At 61.1% G+C, this 19,889-nt stretch overlaps 1 protein-coding gene across 1 annotated transcript; it reads left to right on the top strand.

The window, feature by feature from the left end:
• The first annotated feature begins 3,580 nt into the window (after window positions 1–3,580).
• Window positions 3,581–14,567, top strand: IHH (Indian hedgehog signaling molecule). The gene is made up of 3 exons (XM_064718128.1): window positions 3,581–3,940; window positions 9,422–9,683; window positions 12,630–14,567. Exons 1-3 carry the CDS (start codon window positions 3,638–3,640, stop codon window positions 13,289–13,291), a joined length of 1,227 nt encoding a protein of 408 aa, XP_064574198.1. The 5' UTR covers window positions 3,581–3,637; the 3' UTR covers window positions 13,292–14,567.
• Window positions 14,568–19,889: the final 5,322 nt, after the last annotated feature.

The raw sequence follows: 19,889 nt of genomic DNA on the forward strand, positions 1-19,889 counted from the left end.
CATGTTCAGGAGGAGTGCTTATCACCCCAGGGAGGGCACCTGGCTTGTCTACCCCCTTTGGGTCTGAGGAGACATCACAGGGAGAGGCAGGGCTGAAACAATCCCAACCTGGCTATGGCCGTGGCTGGTGGACTCTGTAGGGGAGGAGTGGGTGGTGCAAACCAGCACCTGCATCCCTGGGTCATTCCTGTGAATTCCTGTGTCTCTGCTTCGCCCTGGGGTGCTCAGCTCAGGGGAGCCAGTCCCAGGGATGCTGCAGAGAGGTTGCTCATGAGCCCTGTCCTGCTGCAAAGTCTCTGTAGGGTGTCCAGCAGCCCTAAAGACCTGCTGCAGGGACAGATCTTGTTCCATTCACCTCTCTCTCAAGGCAAGGGGAGGTGGGGATGTGGGAGCGTGGATGGGGGGTAAATAAAAGCAGCAGAGGGAAGACAGTAGGAAAAAGAGCTTTGCCAATGTCCCCCAGGGAACCGCAGGGACCCTGGCCCTCAGGACTCCAGCATGGGGCCCCTGGTTGTTGCCAGCTCCCGGGAATGTCACTACACATTGTCCCACGCTGTCCTGCTGGGGTCTCCTTCACTGTCCCCACCCCCTCCTCCCTGGAGCCAGCTGGATTTGAGCTCCCGACACACATTAAAGGCCACAAGTTCGGCCTCGGCCTCCATAAATTTGATTCCATAAATATTAGTTTTCGCAGGGTTTAATGAAGCCGTTATGCTGGGCACGGCCCAGCACCCCGACCCGTGCCCTTAATAAGGGCTCTGTGGCCTCGATTAAAGGGACCTTTCAATCGCTGTCAAGTATTTTTAGAAAAGGAAAAGAAAAAAAAAAAAAAGAGAGAGAGGGAGAGAGAGAGAGAGAAGAAGACGACCAAGGCAGCGAATAGGGAGAGGAAAATCCCAAACCCGTGCAGTGCAAAAATAGAGAAATAGCACCACCTAGACTGCCTGGCTCGGCTCCGCCGCCCGTGCCTGCTCCCTGCGCAGCGCCCAGCTCCGGGCAGCCCTGGGAGCCCAGCGAGGGGCGGGCGGGATGCTGCGCTGCTGCCGGGCAGGGACAGCGCGGTGCCGTGCTGGGGACAGCCGAAGGGCAGGGAGAGAGGCACTGGTGCCCTCTCGGAATGCAGGCAGGAGCAGCGTGTCCTGGCATCCTGGCCAGAAGTGCCTGAGAGGGGCCGAGTGCTGAGGGAAATGCCATGTGAACAGATGCTGCATCTCTCCCACTGCAGCAGCAAGGGTCCCTTCCCATCAGTTGCCCAAGCAGGACTCCTCCTCCCCAGGCAAAGTTTCCCCCTTTAACACAGGTTATCCCAACCCTGTTTCAGTCTCCAGCTACCTCCCCGCACATCCAGCTTGGCTCCCCTGTTGTGCCTGGTGTCCCTGACTCGGCCCTTTGTGCCCCAAAGGCTTTGCCTGGCAGGAGAACTGGCTGACGTTGGGAATGCTGCATGGAGAGGTGATGGACTCTGCACCCAGGCACAGGGCACTGCCACTGCCTGCTGTGGCCAGCACCAGTGCACAGTGCCACGGGCAGGAGTTGCTGTCACCAGCAAACCCAACTCCCTGTCTTCCAGCCTGGGCCTCCATGGGACATGAATGCTGTCACCAGCAAGGGCAGGGCTAGGCTGCTACTGTGAGCCTGGAGCTGCTGGGAGGGGGACAGCGGCTTGTGACATGCACACTGCATGCTGGCAGGCTGCACAGGTTATTGGGAGGTCTGGGTTGGTGACATTGGCATTCACAGGCAGCTTCTCCCTGGGGAAGTGCTGCAGCCTCCAGATGCAGTGGTATCCCAGATCATCCTGCTTCACAGGCTTGTCGGAAGCTAGGCTCCTTTTGTTGGGAGTACAAACCACTCTGGAGGAGCCTGTGGATCTAGTCCAGAGTCCACAGGGTCTAATTTTCCTGTGCGAGGGATGCAGAGAGAGTTGTGTCCCTTCTGCATCCCTGAGAAGCTAAGGGCAGGGGTGGAGAATTGTGCTGTGGTGCGTTCCCTCTGCTTTCTCTGCTGATGCCCTTAGGATGCTCCACTGGAAGGATCAGCCAAAGAAGTGTAGAAGTGGGGTGGCCTGGGGCTGCTGGTCAGACTCCCCAGCTCCGTCATGTGCAGGGACAGTGGGACAGCTGTATCTCACCATCCTGCTCAGTGGCAGGTCTTCACAGAGGCCCTGGGCACTGCTTTTGGGTGTGCAGTATGAAAACCAGTACAAAAGCCTGATGGACCATGGCTACTGAGTGTGAGAACCTGATGGACACTCCTCTGGCCAGCTGCACTTTGCCTGCAGCTCCTGCAAAGGGAATGGTCTGCTGAGGGCATTAGATAGCAGCATCCCAAGTCTGTGGGTGATGCTGTCTTCCCAGCCTGCATCCCTCATGCCCAGGCTGCCTGATCCTGCTGAGAGCAGCAAAGCCCTGCAGCCAGAGCTGGATGTCTGGCTGGGCTATTCCAGCCTGGCCACGGTGTATCCCTGTGAGTGAGTCGTGCCCTGCGCTCACAGAAGAGCTGGTGAGGGAACATCCCTGGGAGAGACTGTGTGTGTGTGGGCATCCCAGGCACTGCCTCACCTGGGAAGATCCCAGGGAACCAGAGGGTGCTCAAGCGGACCCGTGCCGGACCCCTCCCCAGCACACAGCTGGGGGAGAACCGGGGGGGGCCCTTCAAACCCTCGCTCCTGAAATCAGGGTGTTATATTTACTTTCCCCTTTTGGCAGCTAGAAGGGGAAGCCCATCCCAGCCCCTCATTGTTGTCTCAGCGAGTTAATCAGATGCCATAATCCTGTTGTGGAAATATCGGGCCTCCCTGGAAACAATGGGGAGCGAGAATATTGTGGTTAAATTTCAACCAGCTGCCTCCCTGCTCTGTTTGATCCCCGCCCGCAGGCCCGGGCCCCTGGCGAGCAGGCGGCGCGGCGGGGGCCGGAGCCCCGGGGGTGCCACCCGCGCCCACTCCGCCGCGAGGGAGCCCCGCGGTTCGCCCCGCCGAGGGGGCCGAGGGTGCGCGGCGGCCCGGGCGCACCTTGGGGCGGCGGCGGGGCTGCCCCGGGGGGCAGGTGGCGGCGGGCACCCCTGCTGGGGTGGGCTGCGGGGCTCGGCAGGGGGGAGGAGGCTGCGGACGGCCCGGGGCAGGTTCCACGGGGAGGAGGCGAGAGAGGGAGGGCGCTGGGAGGCTGGGACACGGGCAGGGTGCGGTCCTGGCGGTTCCCGGTCCCGGATCTCTTCAATTTCCCCTCTCACTCCTGCCCAGGGAGCCGAGGCAGCGGCGGCTCCGGCTCCGGCTCCAGCCTTGCCGCGCTGACCGCCGAGGCGCAAACCGCGGAGGGCTCCGGCAGCGCCGAGCCCCGCGCCCCGCGCCCCGCAAGCGGCCGCTCGCCTGCCAAAACAAACGGCCCTTCGCTATTTATTGCCGCCGCCGGGCCACGGCAGCTCAGAGCGGGCCGACGCCAGCTCGCCGCACCGGGCAGCCGGAGCGCACCCGCGCCGGGCAGCCGCCGCGCCCCGCCGCCGCCGCCGGCACCGGCACCTGCCCGCCGGCTGCGCGCCGCATGGGGAGCCCTGGGCCGGGCGGCGGGAGCGGCGGCCGAGCTTAGTGGGACCCGGAGCCAGTGGTGCCCCGGGCCGCCCCGGGGCCGCCGGGCGCGCCATGAAGCCGGCGCGGCTGCTGCTGCTGCTGAGCGGGTGCGCGCTGCTGCTGGCGCCGGCCGTGCGCGGCTGCGGGCCGGGCAGGGTGGTGGGCAGCCGCCGCCGCCCGCCCCGCAAGCTCATCCCGCTCGCCTACAAGCAGTTCAGCCCCAACGTCCCCGAGAAGACGCTGGGGGCGAGCGGCCGCTACGAGGGCAAGATCGCGCGTAACTCGGAGCGCTTCAAGGAGCTGACGCCCAACTACAACCCCGACATCATCTTCAAGGACGAGGAGAACACTGGCGCCGACCGGCTCATGACCCAGGTACGGCACCGCTGCCGCCCGGTTCTACCCCCGCGCCGGGCATCTGCGGGCACCGGGGCTGCCTCAGAGCGCCCCGCCACCCGCTCTCCGGGGACCGTGTGGGCCCCGCGCTGCGGCTTCCCCGTCCTGCCCCGGGCATCCCGGTGCCGGCTCCGGGCTTCCGGCGTGCGGCGAGTGCATCTCCCTTCGTCGGGCGCTCTGTCCCTTCGGCTGCGCTGAGCGCGACGGACAGCACGCCGCGCCTTGGGACGGCAGCACCCTGCTCGCGGAACCGGCAGCACCTTGTCCCCCGAGGTGCCAGCACCCAGCCCCGCTGCTCCTCGGAGCCTGTGGCACCCGTGGCTTGCTGCACCCCGAGGAATGACCTTGTGACTCCCGAGCTGGCAGCGCCCTGTGTTGCTGTCCCTCAACTCTCGTCCCACTCGTCCCCAGGCTGGCATAACCCTGCACTCCAAGCTGGCAGCTGTGCCCCTGAGCTGTGCCAGACTGCCCCCGATCCGGCAGCATCCTCCCACATCCCCTCGATCCGGCAGGGCTGTGCTGCGCTGTTCCCTGGTCAGGCAGCACCCCGGCCCATGCAGCCATCCTGCCCCTCTACCCTGCCTCCCCACTGGCAGGGCAGGCAGCCTGCCCGTTGGATCCCAGGGACAGACCAGAGCCTCGTGTGCTGCTGTGTCCAGGAGTGCCCTTGCTGACCTTGTCCCCACTCTGACACTGAAACCCTCAGTGCTCCCCTTCCTGCATGTCTTGTGTGGGATGGTGCAGGGTGCTCAGGGGGAGCTGCTTGCTGTGCTCAGGGCTGGGGACAACCTGTTACTGCCAATGCCTTGTTGCAGTCAGCTCCCAAGTACCCGGGACTAGCAGGAAGGATGGGGGGGTGGACGACACAGACGACAGCAGAGGAGGGGGGGTGATGCTGGACGAAGGTTACTCTGTGTTTTAATATTGCCAGGAGAATGCCTGAGGGTTTCAGGAATGCAGATAAGGAGCCGCACGGCCTTGCTAAGAAACCTGGCTACCAGCCTCAGCAGGGTCACAGCCTGAACGAGCTCCTGGGGGAAGCAGAAGGGAGCTGGGCTGCCCTTCTGCCCACTGCACCTCCAGTCAGGGGCTGGCAGGTGGGTGAACGTGAGAGACTGTGATGGTGGGCACTGAGCAAGGCCCTGGCCATAGTGTCTGACCAAGGTGTTCATAACATTGGGAGGAGAAGCTTCTTGGGTGCTGGCTTGACAGCTCTGCAGCCCCGTGTGCCCTGAGAGCAGGTTGCTCAGGTCAGGGACCATAGTCCAGGTTGGTTTTCAGGCTGGGGACTGTAGTGGAGGGAGCAGGATTCCCTGCAAGGCAGCAAGCTTGGGGAGTTGCACAGGTTGTGGTTGCTGGTGCCTGGAGCCCTGGGGCTGGGCTGTAACCTGCCTCCCCGGGGGAACAGCCTCAGGGATATTTGAGGAAGCAGTGAGCTCCTCTGGTCCATACATCGGGGAAGTGGATGACATCATTGCAGGCAGGAGAATGCTTCTTGCTCTGTTTTGTCCTGAGAGTGCTACCTCCACCTTCTGTAACCCAGCCAGTGCCCCTCAGCACACCTGGGAGAGGGAGATCTCCATGTGCCAGCCTAACATTTCATGCTGTACCACTGCCTTGTTGGCAGAGCGCCCAGAAGCATCTTGGTCTTCCTGGGCTGCACAAATGAGGATTCTTACTCCAGTAGGGTCCCTGACCACCACACATCCATGCACAGATGGGTACCACAGTGCCTTGGGCAACTCTGCAAGGAATTGTTCCTCTTGCTGTGGAGGTGGCATGATTTCTGGTAGCTTGCTGCCATCCCACAGCCCTCTGGGATTTTCCTGCGGCCCCTGGCTTGGGGAGATCCCCCCAGATATGGGAACTCTAGCTCTGGCACCAAGTCCTGTGTTGCTATGGGTTGGGAAAGGCCATTGACCCAACTCCTTGTCCCTTCCCCCAGAGCACTGGCTTTTACTGCTGTTGACTCACTTCAAACCTGTTTTCTTTCCCCAAGTCCAAGGGTCTGGGTGTCCCAGGCAGCCGGAAGATGTCGCCTGCTTAGAGGAGTGGGTAGTGCTGCTCTCTGCCCGCCTTTCCTTTATCGTTTCATCTTCCTCAAGAATTCCAGTGTGTTTGCTCTCACTGGTCCCACTCGGAGGTGCTGAGATAAGGCTGGAGGCAAAGCCTGCCTCACCTCTCCCCAGCAGCCTGGCCCAGGAATGCCGTGGGTCCCCTGCCCCCATGGAGTCCCAAACCCAGCCTCTCCCTACCCCAACCATCATCCCTTGCAGCCACTGCTTGCCCAACTGACCATGGAGACCATCCTTGCAGTGGTGAGGAATCTCTCATGAAGACCTTGGGGAAGGACTTTTGGCTTCCTTTGAGAGGAACCTCCCTTCAGGAGGAGATGCTAGTAAGACCCCTCTTCTCCTGACCAGGCTCTGGGAATGGGGGTAGCTGTGGCCAAGCACACTCCATTCACAACACCTCTGCTGAGACTGTGGTCACACCTGAGTGTCTTTCATACCTCCCCTGAGATGACCCTGGGGTCCCTGCTGACTGCCCCCCATCTTGGAGCTCTGTCCTGCTGCCTTCCCTAAAGCAGTTTGGCTTGCCCCACAGGGCATGGTCCCATCCCTGGGACACAAAAAGGGAGATGCAGAGGTTGGGCAGAAGGTGGGTAGAACTTCTTTGCTCAGCCCAGCCCAACATCCCCATGATCTTCACCATGAGGTGCTTGGGACAGCCGAGCCACCATGTGAGCTGGAGGTGCCTGGTCATCTGCACCGCTACAGGGACAAGCTGTGCTCTCCCTGCCATCACCATCAAACACAGAGCCCGTGGACAGCCCATGTTTATGAATTTTCTGGTCCCTGCCTACCTGTTCATACAGGCAGCAGAGCCCCTGGGCAGGCACTGCTCATCTCTACCTACTTCCTGCAGCTCGTGTGTGCTTCCTGATCGGTGCTGGCTGCTCCTTACCCATCGCTGTCCATCCCTGTCTTTTGTTGTCTTCTCTCTGCCGCCTGTGCCTGCTCCCTGCCCATCCCCACCTGCTCAGCCCTGCCTGTCACTCCTTGCTCCCTGATTATTTTCCCTCATCCCTGTTTCCTCCTCATAGTGGCTTCTTCCCCGCCGATCCATGGTTGTTCCTGGTCCGCTGGTGCCCTCCATTCCCCCCGTTGGTACCCGCTTCCTCCCCGCCCCGCCTGTGCCTGCCCGGTTCCCGTCCATTGGTCCCCGCTCCCCGCGGTCCCCGCCGGTCCCCTCCGCGCTCTGACACCTGCTGGCCACCGATGGCACCGGCAGAGGGGGGACAGGGCGCTCCTGACGGTGTCCCTGCCTAGGGAAAAGGCTGGCACAGTCTCCTTGTTTTTGTGCGCGCAGGGTGCCCCTGGAGGACGGAAAAGCTGGCACTGAGGGCCGGAGGGGTGCCCAGAGAGGGGTGCTGGCAGGGTAGTGCCAAGGGAATGCCTGGAGTGATGGCTGGGGGATGCAGGGGGGCTTTAGGGATTCCCTCCTTACTTCCAGTGCTGAATTCCCTTACTGTGGGGTCCCGGTGGGGCCAGGGACCTTGGGAACAGCTTGTCACATGTGCCAAGTGGCACCACAGTGGTGCTGGACGGGGACAAAAGTCACTCTCCTCCCTATTCCTCCTCCCCTCACCTAGCAAACTGTTTGTCCAGCACCTTCCTGGCTTATCTCCCCACGCCCAGAGAGCTGTGGGATGACGGCAGGCCGCATGTGGGGCAAAGGCCTGCCTGGCACTGCCCTTCCCTGGGCCTGGACCCTGCCAAGGGAGAGCAGGGTTCCTCAGGAGCAGCAGTGCCCACCTTCCTGGGACGGGAGCAGGTGCTTGGGGACAGGGTGAGGACCTACATTTTCAGCAGTCCCTGTGTTGGGGCATTTCTGAGCCTGGGGATGTAGCCAGCATCAGGTTTTAAAGCCCTGGCTCATGCTTGCTGTAACTGCCTCAAGACCCAAGGCATGCTATGGTGGGGAGCTCCAGTTCTGAGCTGGGCATCATGCAGAAACATCCCCAGCAGTGGCTGTGTTTTAAGCTGCTGTCCAGTCATTTCATTTAATGCTTCCCAGGACTGGCTTTGTGCCTGACCATGAATGCTCTGTCCTCTGCCCTGATTTTATGGGGCACCTTGTTTTCTGGGGAATGGCAGTGAGAGGAGCCCTGGAGGCAGAGCTCTCCCACCCAGCAAGCACTGGGTGGTGACAATGGCACTCCTGATCCAGCTGGCTGCCTCAGAACCAGCTGTACCTGTAGGTGTGAACCTCAGCCTTTGGAGCCAGTGCAAAAACACCCCAGTCTCAGCTTGTGTCTTTTAAATTGCCTTAAGTTTTATACAGTTTCACTTGGTGTGATTCTCAGGGTGTGCTGTGCAGGGCCAGGAGTTTGATCCTATGGGTCCCTTCCAGCTCACTCAATTCTATGATTCTTCAGGACCTCACAGAATCTCCTTTCTGGGCTGCACAGCCCTAGTCCATTCACCTGGTTTTCTGTAGAACATCCCATATTCCTTTTCCTACACTTTTTCTATCTCTCCTCCATCCCTTTAGCAAGGGACCAGAAGCTGGGGCTGTACTTCTGCAAGTTAAGCACACAGAGTTTTGATCTTTCCCTGACCTTCAGCTGTGGCTGGGGGATGTGGGGCAGGGCAGGGTAAGGCTGGGAGGACTGTGAAACAGGCATTTGGGGCTGGCATCCCTCTGCTTGCTGGAGAGGACTGCCACGGGCACCTACTTGCATGTGTGACCTCTGTGGCCATGAGGTCTGGGGCCTTTAAGATCTGCTGCTGTTCCTCAGCCCAGGATTTTCAGCCCTAGTGCTGCAGAGAGGTGACGGGGGCTTCACTCCACATTCTTTCTGTCCCAGCACAACAGAGCTCTTGGGCAGGTTTGGCACTTCCCATAGGAGCAGAGGCTGGCTAATGCCATGGGGCTGCCCAGTGCTGTGTCCTTGTTACACAGACTTGAGCAGCCACACCAAGCAGAGCCGTGTTGAGGACAGGGCAGGTTGTTTAATTTGTGCCTGGAGACAGCCCTAGGGTGCCTGGGACCCCCTCCCAGCCAGGCAGCAGCAGGATTGAAGCTCCTGTATCCTCCTCGTGTCAGATGGGAACTGCTGGGGTGCAGTTAGCACAGGGCAGCTGAGCAGAGTGCGTGTTTATGCCCAGCCCAGGCTGCATTGCCCAACAGGCTCTCAAATGAGCCTGGGATGGAGGAGAGAAGGAGAAGGGTGCCGGGTTGGGTGCACTCTCCTCTGGCTAGCAGTGGGGTGTCAGGCTCTGCAGGGAGTTTGGAGAGCATGGGGTAGACAAGGCACCTCATGTTCTCAGATCTTCCTGTGCTAGACCAGCCCAGGGAGGATTAATGGAAGCACGGTGGGATGCAGCCTGCCAAGCAGGCAGCCAATTCCTCCCTCCAGAAAGCTTTTACTGACTCTGTCCCTCTGCCCCACAGCGCTGCAAGGACCGCCTGAACTCGCTGGCCATCTCTGTCATGAATCAGTGGCCAGGGGTGAAGCTGAGAGTGACCGAGGGCTGGGATGAGGACGGGCACCACTCGGAAGAGTCGCTGCATTACGAGGGCCGGGCTGTGGACATCACAACCTCGGACAGGGACCGCAACAAGTACGGCATGCTGGCTCGCCTGGCCGTGGAGGCTGGCTTCGACTGGGTCTACTATGAGTCCAAGGCACACATCCACTGCTCCGTCAAGTCAGGTAAGTCTGGGCTGGGGGCAGTGAGCGGAGCTGGGGGCCAGACCTCCTCTTGCAGCACACTGGGGAACATGGGGAGCCTGGCTGGCTGGGTGGGGTGCTCCTGCAGGGGGTGCCAGCTTTTGCATCCTGGTTTCCCTATCTGGGGCAGACAGTCAGGTGGGGAGTGAGTCACACACCTGTGGCCAGCCAGTACAATGGGGCAAATTCCCCATGTGACTTCCATAGACCTACATCTTGACCCACCCGCTCTGCCCTCTTCCTTTTCTCAGCCCACATCCCTTTCTCCCCCAGCCTGACCCCCCAGTATGTCCATCACCCCTGTCTCCCTTGCCTCTGCCCTTGCAGTCCCTTAGTGCCCATGCTCAGCCTCATCCAGCCCTGTCCCTCTCCACTGCTGGCTGCTTTTGAGCTCCTGATGTCACAGCAGCATCTGTCCATCCCTGCCTAGCCAGGGATGGGGTCAGCGCCATCCAGACAGGGAGAGGCCAGGGTACCCTGGGATCGGCTCTTGGCTGTGCAGCACCATCTGCAGAGGGGAGCAGAGCTGGGTGGTGCTTTCAGGGCTGCTGCCGTCGCTGCTGGTGTTTGCTTCCTCCTGCACGGTGCTCTGCAGCGGGGGCGGCAGGGTGGAGGACGGGGCGGGAGGTGCTCCCAGGCCCTGCCCGTGGTGCGGAGGGGATTGCGTGGGCTGCACGCCCCCCGTGAGGAGCAGCCGTGCCCGGGCTGGGCTCCGCGCTGGCTGCCGGCTGCAGAGGGCAGCAGCGCCCCGCGTTCGGCTCCGGCCGCCGGGAGGGGCCGCGCTGTGCCCGCGCTGCGACAGCCGGGGAGGCTCTGCCCGGGCATGGCCGCGGAGGGAGCCCAGGAGCACCCGCACCCCGAGCGGCAGGGTGCCCGCACACGGAGCCCTGGCACACGCCGTGCCCGCACAGCCGTGCCCGCACACCGTGCGCGGCGGTGCCGGGTGCCTGTGCCGCCCCGTGCCTCTCGTCCCCGAGCTCGGCTCAGCTGCCACGGCACTGTGCCTGTCCTACCGCCCTAGCCCGCAGCCAGCGGCTCGACAGCCCCAGACGGCAGCCCGGCCCCCCGCGCTGACCCGCTCCCCGTGCTGATGCCAGGACGGGCACCAGGCCGGCCGCCGATGGAAGTGGGGCCGCCGCGCCGCACAGAGGGAGCCGTGCACCCCCGGAGAAGAGGGACAAAACGTGGCCGGAGGACCAGGACTCCCGGGCACCCTGTGGGGCTGGCAGCAGGAGTGGGGCCAGGCTCCGAAGCAACGACCATGACCTCACAGCTATGAGGCTGGCCAGAGGAGTGGGGCTGTGCCCCTGGAGAATGACAGAGGCTTTTGAATGCTCTCCTTGGACCAACTGAAGTGGGATGCCATAATCCAAGCAGCAGACTGGGGCCCTGAGGCCCTGAAGGGCTTCTAGAGGCTGGTTATATTCCCCTCACTCTGCAGCAGCTCCTCAGGGCTCTGGGTGACCCCTATTTTTCCCTGAGGCCATGGGCAACCCAAGAGTGTGTGGTGGAGGCTGTGGGATACACACCCTGATCCCCTCAGAACTGTGTACAGAGGGCAGCCGGGCTGCTCCTGCCTCTTAGTAAATGGCTTTTATTTTTGTATGGATGGCTACATGGCCTGTTGTATGTATTGTGTCTCCTCGGGTCCTTCCCTGCAGCCACCGAGCCCTCCATGCCCAGCACCTATGCCATCCACTTCTGCCAGGCACCCCTCTCACCCTCCTGCTCTGCTGCCTGCCAGGGGATGCAGGGTGCAGGATTTGGGACCTGGCCTCCGGGGCAGGGACAGGGCAGACACTGCACCTCTTCTGAGCAATAAAAGGATTCTGTCCCAGAGATGGATGCTTCTCTTCATGGGCTTGGGGGCTGGGATTTGGCTCTGCCCAAACCTGGGGCGTGATGGGGGCAGTGCCATCTGGGCAGGCACATTCAGGGATTAGATGAGAGAGCTAGGAGAGGGCCCTGAGAGGTGGCTTAGAGCTCAAGGATGGGACTGTGCAGAGCTAGGAGCAGGATCCTGAGGTGAGATGCCACTGGCAGAGGGTGGGAGGGTATCATATAGACACTGATTTGGGAGTTGGTGGGACTTGGGGGAACACTGCTGCTGGTGTAGCTAACCACCATTCCTTGGGAAGCCAGGGCTCCCCTGCTAAGTGCCAGAATGGGTCCCTGGTGACACTTCATCTGGGGAGGGCCAGGAGCTTTGTGCCACCATCCCAGGAGACAAGCCCAGAGAGTTTGGGTCCTTTACCCTGTGGCAATCCCTAGGGAAGCCCTGTGCAGGAGGCTGGTAGCTTTTGCACGATGATGGCCACAGGTTGTTACCTCTCCCTACAGCCCAGAGAAGCAGGAGCTGGCTGGCGTCAGTGGTGCAGGGGTGAGCAGCTGGGAGAAGGGAGCAGGACTGCCGCAGGGGCTGGAGGGCGCTGCAGTGTTGGGAAAGGGCGCTGCATCCTGCACTGCTCCTCGCAGCATCCTCCCAGGCAGCGCCCAGGAGCAGCACTGCAGGGAACAGGGATGCTGTGGGGGTATGCAGGGTGAGACCAGGCACTCTGGTCCTCAGCCTGCCATCCTCTCAGGGCCCTGACTCTGCTTTTTCAAGCTTCAGGTGCCCCCTGGCAGTGTTTTGCACATTTCGGGCTGTGGTTGTGTGCCACTTCCTCTACCTACTTTGGGCTTGGGACCTGGCTCTGTACGGCAGGTTCAATGCCCTGGGACCATGCTGGAGTCCCCAGGTGCCACCTCAAGTGACATGGTGGCTGGGGGATGAGGTGCCATGGGTACATTGGTGTGTAGGGGACAAGCTCACATTGGTGATGCGTGGGTGGGCAAAGCCGGACAGACCAGGAAGGTGTCTGTGCCCAGTGGAAAGCTGAGGGTGTGGCTGATGGGTAACCCTGGTGTCCTCTCTTTCTCCCTGCGCAGAGCACTCAGCCGCTGCCAAGACGGGGGGCTGCTTTCCCGGGCGGGCCCTGGCGACGCTGGAGGACGGTGCCCAGACGCCTCTGTGGGCACTGCGCCCGGGCCAGCGGGTGCTGGCGATGGACGGGGCAGGCAGGCCCACCTACAGTGACTTCTTGGCTTTCCTGGACAAGGAGCCCCGTGCCCTCACCACCTTCCACGTCATCGAGACCCAGGAGCCGCCTCGGCGCCTGGTGCTGACGCCCACCCACCTGCTCTTCGTGGCGGAGAACGCCTCGGCGCCCGCCGCCCGCTTCCGCCCCATCTTTGCCAGCCGGGTGCGGCCGGGACACTTCGTGCTGGTGGCGGCCGGGGGCGGCAGCCTGCAGCCCGCTGAGGTGGTGCGGGTGCGGCACCGCAGGGACGTGGGAGCCTACGCCCCGCTGACGCGCCACGGGACGCTGGTGGTGGACGGCGTGGTGGCCTCGTGCTTCGCTCTGGTGCAGGAGCAGCAGCTGGCACAGCTGGCCTTCTGGCCGCTCCGGCTCTACCACAGCCTGCTGGGGTGGCCAGGGGAGCAGGGGGATGGTGTGCACTGGTACTCAGGGCTGCTCTACCGCCTGGGCAGGTTGCTCCTGCCCCCTGACAGCTTCCACCCACTGGGGGTATCCCAGGCGGAGAGCTGAGGGTGCACCGCAGCCCCAGCCAGCACAGCTGGCAGAGGTGGTGGCTGCAGGGTGACTCACTGGGGGCCAGCACCCCCTCCCAAAGCTGGGTGCTCGTGGGGAGCTGCCTCCAGCCCTGCCTGCTTGGGGTACAGCCACCTCCTGGCTGGGGGGCACCGAAGCTCCATGGTGTGCCTCCTCCATGCTGACCACCCCCTCCTCACCCCTGTTCCTGGGAACAGGAGGGAGGCATGAAGGGTTTCCCCCGGGACAGGGGCTGCCCCCGGCTGGATCCACATGCTGCTATGTGTGTGTGTGTGTGCAATGTGTGTGTGCGTGTGCCGAATTAGCTGATGGAGTCTGAGTGGGAGGGGGGAGAGCAGAGAGACCTGGCTGCTCCACCAAGGTTCCCAGCCTGCTTGCACCCAGTGGGGAAGTTTTGGGAGAGGGGCCCAGGCCCTTTGCTAGGCAGCCTGGGTGGGAAGGCAGGCAATGCTATTTCCAGCCCTGGGACATGGCAGCTGGAAGGAGGGTGACCCAGGGACTGGGACTGTGCCTTGTCCTTAGCCCAGTGCAGGGGCACCCAAAACAAGCAGGGGTGGGGGTCTGGCACAGCTCTGGCATGAGACCTCCGACTTTGTGACTCAAGTTCCACTGGAGAGATAGACTGGGGAGTGAGGTGCTGAGCTCTGCCCAAAGCCAGCACCAGAGCCACCCAGCTGGGCATCCTGTGGGGCTGCTGTGACAGCGTGGGGTGCTCTGGCTGGCAAGGGGGGCTGTGGAGGCAGACACATGGGCAGAAGGGTGCAAATGCCAGCCAGGCATAGACACACTGGTAAGAGCAGGGATGGGGAGAGTCAGGGCTGCAACCCCAGCCTGCTGGAGCCTGAAGAAAGAGGCAGAGGAGAAGACCATCCCAGCATCTGGCCTTGAACTGGCTCAGCCCAAAAGCCTTTCCCCACTCCAAAGCTAAAAAAGCTCCTCAAGCTTCAGTCCTTGGCTGGCCTGACCTCCCCACATCCCCAGTACCCCAAACCCTCAGGGTAATTCATTGCTGCTCACCCACTCTGGGGCCTGGGGAGAGTCCCACCAGAGCTGCAGCCACAGCTCCCCCACTCCAAACCCCAGCCAGAGCCTCAGCCCCCCCTGCTGCACATCCATGGAGGGGAGGGGGCTGAGGGAGGCAGTGACCCACGTCCCCCTTAGCATTGCGCGTCTCTATTTATTTATCTGCTCTTTGTATGTACCAGAGACGGGAGGCAGTGTGGGCGCGTGCAGGGTGAGATGGAAGGGCAGGGCGGGGGTGGGGAATCGTTTGGTTGGGGTGGGGGGGTGATTTTTTTTTTAAACAAAAAGCAGAAATTATTTAAAGATTATTTTAAAGCACAGCTTTGATGGTGATTGTTGTCCAGGATGAAGTTGGGGAGCGGGAGTGTGGCCAATGGATGGCAGGTGTGTTTTTGTCTCTTCACTGGATGCACCTCTCCTGGTTGGGGACACAGCCCAATAAATCCATTGTCTCCCCAGAGGGAGCTCAGAACTGTGGTGTAGGGAGGGCAGGCAGGGATTGGAGGTGCTTACTGCACCCACTGTTAAAGGGCAGGCAGGGCTAGAGGGCACCATGTGCTTCTCTAGGAGCAAGGTTTGGGCACCCCAGTGCCCTCCAGCAGAAGGATGACATCTCTCTCCTCACCACTTCATCCATACCCAGGGGAGGTGGGCAGCGGGAGGTGTGGGATTGACCCAGCCTGCACGGGACCAAAGTGTCATTAGAGCCAGCTGGAACCTGGGGCAAGTGGGGCAGGATGTAGTAGGGACAGCCACTGTGGGACTGCCAGGGATGCCTCTCCATCCCAGCCTGGAGTCACCACCTCAGTGCCTGTCCATCCTGCTGTGCCACCCCCCGTCACCACAACACTCAGAAGATGGGGTCTGTATCCTGTAGACAGGTTTCCAGTGTCACTAAGTTAGTCAGTGCTGTCCCTACTCCTTGTCAGCCCTCTCCCGCTCTACCCCATCCCCATGCCCGCAGAAAGAAAAATCCACTAGGCAGCACCCCACCCAGGCTCCCCATGCCTGTGCCAGCCCCACACCTCTCTGGACACCCCCTGCCCCATCTCCACGCTGCCCTGCCATGCTCCCCCGGGCCGTGCTGGGATCAGCATCTCCCTCGGGCTTTCCCTGGACCCCCCCAGCCCGGCAAGTGTGAAGCAATTCGGCAGCAGGCTGTCAGCGAGGGCCCTCATCACCGGGCTAATTTAAGGGCTCTGCAAGGCGGCAGAGCTAATTTAATTAGGGTCTTATTACAGAGAAGGACAAATTGGTCCCCAGGGGGCCACGGGGTCAGGCTTTCGAGAAGTGCTTTATGGAGTGAAATTTCAATCGGGCTGCTGTGGCAGGCAGGGGGAGCCAGAGGCAGAGGCTGCACAAGGAGGGCATATGGTCTTTGGGGGAGATCAACTCCAGGTCCAGGTTTTTAGGGAATCACTGAGTGTGGGGGAAGAATTCTTTGCCCCATTAGGAGGATGCTGCAGGGTCCATGGCAGCTGCTTTGGGATGGAGGCAGGGAAAGCAAGGAGGGCCTGCCTCTGAGCTGGCTTCAGGGCAGTGAGAGGGAGGGAAAACATCCATAAGTAAGATGCTAGGGTCTTTCTGAAGCTCCCCTACAGCATTAACTCCCCCACAGCTCCATAACTCCACATGAAAAGAATGTTGAGGACAAAATGATGTCCAGCTGACAGAACTTATGAGGGTCTCCTTCTTGCCTGGATGTCATCCTCTGCTTGTCACTCAGCCCCAGAAGCACCAGGACAGCCTGGGAGCTGCCCCGCTGCCGGTGGGCACGTGAAGCAATCCCATCTCCCAGCGTGCCGGTGCCAGGGGAGGGATGATCCCAGCAGGGTCCCAGCTGGGCAGTGATGGATGGCGATGCTGGTGGGTGGCCGGCAGAAGGGCCGGGCTGGAGGGTCCCACAATGGATGTCTCTCCATCAATTTGTCCTCATTACCATATAAATGGTGGGTGGGAGGGAGAGGAAGGGCATGTGGCGACAGGAGACGCCCCCACATGTTCCCATCTGGGCTAGCACGTCCCCCCTCCCCAACCTTCCAGCCGTGTTAAACCAGCTCCAACAACCCCGGCCCCTAATTCAGCAGAAGAGAGGTACCGCCCCCTATTCAGAGCCTTGAAAAGGCTACAGGGTCCGGCGCTGTTAACAAGGGGGGACACGGTCCCCGTCCCCGCCTCTCCCGTCTGTCCCTCGCCCCACGGCCCTTCTGCCGCGGCAGCGCCAGCCAGGCTCCATCCCGGCTCCCGCTGGGCAGCGCGATGTGTGCTGCTGAGCCACCCTGCACCCCGAACTCCCTCCGCCTCCCCCTCTGTCCCGAGCCCCCCGCCTCTTGCCCCTCTCTCCACCGTGGCACCTGTGTGAGAGCGTGGTTGGGAACAGCCCCACCACAGGTGCTGCGGAGCCCCTCTGCCTGTGCGTGGCAGCTTCCCCCGGGCAGGGATGGAGGTGTTTTAGCAGGCAACAGCCTCTGGGTGTCAACCAGAGCCTGCTGTGCCTCTGTGAGCGCCGCGGACAGACAGATGCACGCATCCCTACACATACCTTTATGCCCTGGACAGACACCTGCCCACCACCGCACTGGACCCCCAGCAGACACCCTCCAGCTCTCAGAACCGTCATCCAGTGCCACAAAGTACTTTATTTTCAGCTTGTATCCTTTATATCCCAGGAGCACTCACATGTCCCTGTGTCCCTATCTCTGTCCCCTCCAGGAGCTGGAGGGTGCATGTTACTATAGGGACAGCAAGGACAACAGGACATGGGTATGCCGTGACGGTGCCCACCTCTACAGCCATACCCAGCCCTGCAGCCGTGCCCACCCCACATTTGCCAGGACCCTTGGAGGGGCCTGACAACCTCTCCCAGCACACAGGGTGAGCCCTGCCGACCTTCCTGCTGGTGGGACACCCTTAGCTCCCGCTCCCGCAGTGTGGGGTACACGGCTAACACATCAAAGCCCCCCTGTCCCTTCCCTCCCCCGCTCCCCAGGGACACACTCAGCACCCACAGCGGGTCCCTGATGCAGAACTGGGGGTGATGCTGGTGGTCCCCACCCTCCGAAGGAGGGAAAGGCAGGCAGGGGCAGCCGGGGACAATGCAGGGGCAGCCGGCATCAGTCGGTACCTCATGTCTCGGTGGGAGCTGGGGGCTCCCAGCGCTCTGAGAGCGCTCAGCAGGGCACAGCCCCGGCACAAACGCCACCGCCATCCGCACTGACTGCAGCGGCCGCTGCGCGGTGCCACAGGGGCCGGCGGGATGCGGCTGTGTGAGCATGCAGCCACACGCTGGGGACGGCTAAGAATCTAATCAGGGTCCTTTTCCGTAATAAATCATTTGTCTTAATCCAACGCCCTCCCTCCTGCTCTAATAACTCCCAGCACTGGGCCCCACAGCCACAACAATGCAGCTAATGGAACAATTTATTTTCATAATGGTGCTGGTGGGGAGAAGGGGTGGCCGGGGTGGGGGCAGCATGGTCTAGGGCAGGAGTTTCTAATTAGTGAATGAAATTTGATGTAAGGCTGGAGGAAGATGGATTTGCTTCCTGACAAGGGGCCTTTCAGCTCATCAAAGCACCCGAACAGGGAGGTAAATTAAATTATTTCTAATTCTTCACTAACCTCCAGGGAGTCACCCTTCCACCAGCAAAAGATGGGTCCATTCCTGAAATGAAGGGGCACTTGAAGGACTGAGGTTAGGTAGAAGGGACCGATGTAAGAGATGGGGATGACAAGATGGGATGGGGTGGGACAGAGGAGCAGGACAGGCTGCCATTGACTTTGCTGGAAAAATAGGGAGGGAAAAGGTGCTGATGGAGGGAAGAGTTGCAAATGGTCAATAAATAAACAACTCCAAGGACTAATGACTAATTTGCTGTGAGTTTTCCATCCATCCCTGTCACCTAAGTAGACCTGGAACAGGGCTGAAACACAGCTGGTGCTGGGATGGAGCAGAGCAGCCCAGCAGCAAGGAAACAACATCCCAACCCTCAGGGAGTTTGAGCAGGGACAGCACTAGACTGTGAAGGGTGACTGATGCTGAAGTAGGCAGAGGGCCCAGTGTAGGGGATTGCTTCAGCAAAGGCTCCTGTTCTCATGTCTTTGTATAATTTAAGGCCAACACCAATGAGGTCAATGCTTGTGGCATAGAGCTGTTCTTGGGATGCACAGTCGTTTTTTCCTAAATACCTTGCTCCTGCAGTCCTGTGATGGAGACTTGTTTTACAGAACAAGGGCACTCCCTCCAATTTTCTCCCTCTTGCAGAAAGACCTTCCAGTGTCAGCCTGCCCCTAGCCCAGATGTCCCCAGTACCAGAGTGGAAAGAAGCAGTCCTGGTGCTGTGGCTGGAGTCAGTCCCTGGCTCTTTGTGGAGCAGGGAGCATCACAAGCTGTCCCCAAAGCAGCCAGGGCTGTGTCACAGCTCTGTGGGGCCAAGGGTGCCCATTCAGGAACAGCAGGTGGGTTCCTGGGGACTTTCCCTATGGAATCATGGACTGCATTTCCTGCAAGCCCTGCCCTCCCAACCATCCTCAGACTGCCAGGCACAGCCCAGACAGTGAAACGGGGATTAGGGGGGCTGTGTATTTCTGCAGGGAGCTGGGGAGGCACAGCCCGGCCCTGCAGCAGTGCCCGGGTTTGCTGCAGGCTGGGCGGCACACTCCCCTCCCCACGGCTGGGACAGGCGCAGAGCCGGCTCTGCTGACCCAACACTCCAGGAATTTAATTTGTTTAATATATTCCCTGGGAAAGAAGAAAATAAATAAGTGGCACCTTGCTTGCCCCCATGTCTCACTCTCGCAGGGGAGGTGTCAGCTTAACGAGCCGAAGCCCTCAGGCTGATTAAGCGGCTCAGCTCCGAGGCAGGGAGCGCCGAGCAGCGTGATGGATGTACGAGAGCATCAGCCCCCCTGCCTGGGGCTGGACGACTGCAGGGACACACAGCCTTTGCTCCTGCACCCCGCACCCAGCCTTGCTCAAGGGCATGGCAAAAGCCTCCTCTTGCCCCAGGACAGATTATCCTGCCCCGTGGCTCCGTGGCACAGGCAGTACCCGGGAATGTGAAGCTGGGGCTGTTTTCGACTCTGGAGGCAGGGATGGACACTCTGGTGGCTTCCCACCCCCTGTGGGTCTGTGTGGCACCTCATCCAAATAGGGGCTGAGGACCAGAGGTGTGCAGGGCCTTTGTGCTGAGCTCTAGGTCTCATCCTCATTGTCCCCCGTGGGCTGGGATAGGGACACTTGGGGACACTGAGGCACAGGGATGTGCTAGAGGGGATGGGGACAATCCAAGGGGAGCCCACGACTCTTGGTAGCCCCATCAGGGCTTTTACCAGGTAGCCCTTGCCAGACTGCTGGGGAAAGACAGTCCCCCTTTTCCCCATCCGCTCCTCTCTCAGGCTCTCTGCAGCCCTGTTTGCCCACGCCTTCACCTCCCCCTCCTGGTGTCCCTGGGAGAGACGTCACCGTGTCCCACCATTCCTGTCCCATGGCATCACCATCCCCTGCCCCCACCTCGGGAAAGGGTTAATCAGCAGCCAGGAGACAGGGTAA

Source organism: Zonotrichia leucophrys, chromosome 7, assembly GCF_028769735.1.
Source record: "Zonotrichia leucophrys gambelii isolate GWCS_2022_RI chromosome 7, RI_Zleu_2.0, whole genome shotgun sequence".
NCBI classification, from domain to species: Eukaryota; Metazoa; Chordata; class Aves; order Passeriformes; family Passerellidae; genus Zonotrichia; species Zonotrichia leucophrys.

Excerpts from the sequence above, each read along its gene's own strand:
- IHH (XM_064718128.1), top strand. The coding sequence starts at position 3,638 with ATGAAGCCGGCGCGGCTGCTGCTGCTGCTGAGCGGGTGCGCGCTGCTG. Across the intron at positions 3,941-9,421 it reads CCGACCGGCTCATGACCCAG|CGCTGCAAGGACCGCCTGAA; the intron begins GTACGGCACCGC and ends TCTGCCCCACAG. Across the intron at positions 9,684-12,629 it reads CCACTGCTCCGTCAAGTCAG|AGCACTCAGCCGCTGCCAAG; the intron begins GTAAGTCTGGGC and ends CTCCCTGCGCAG.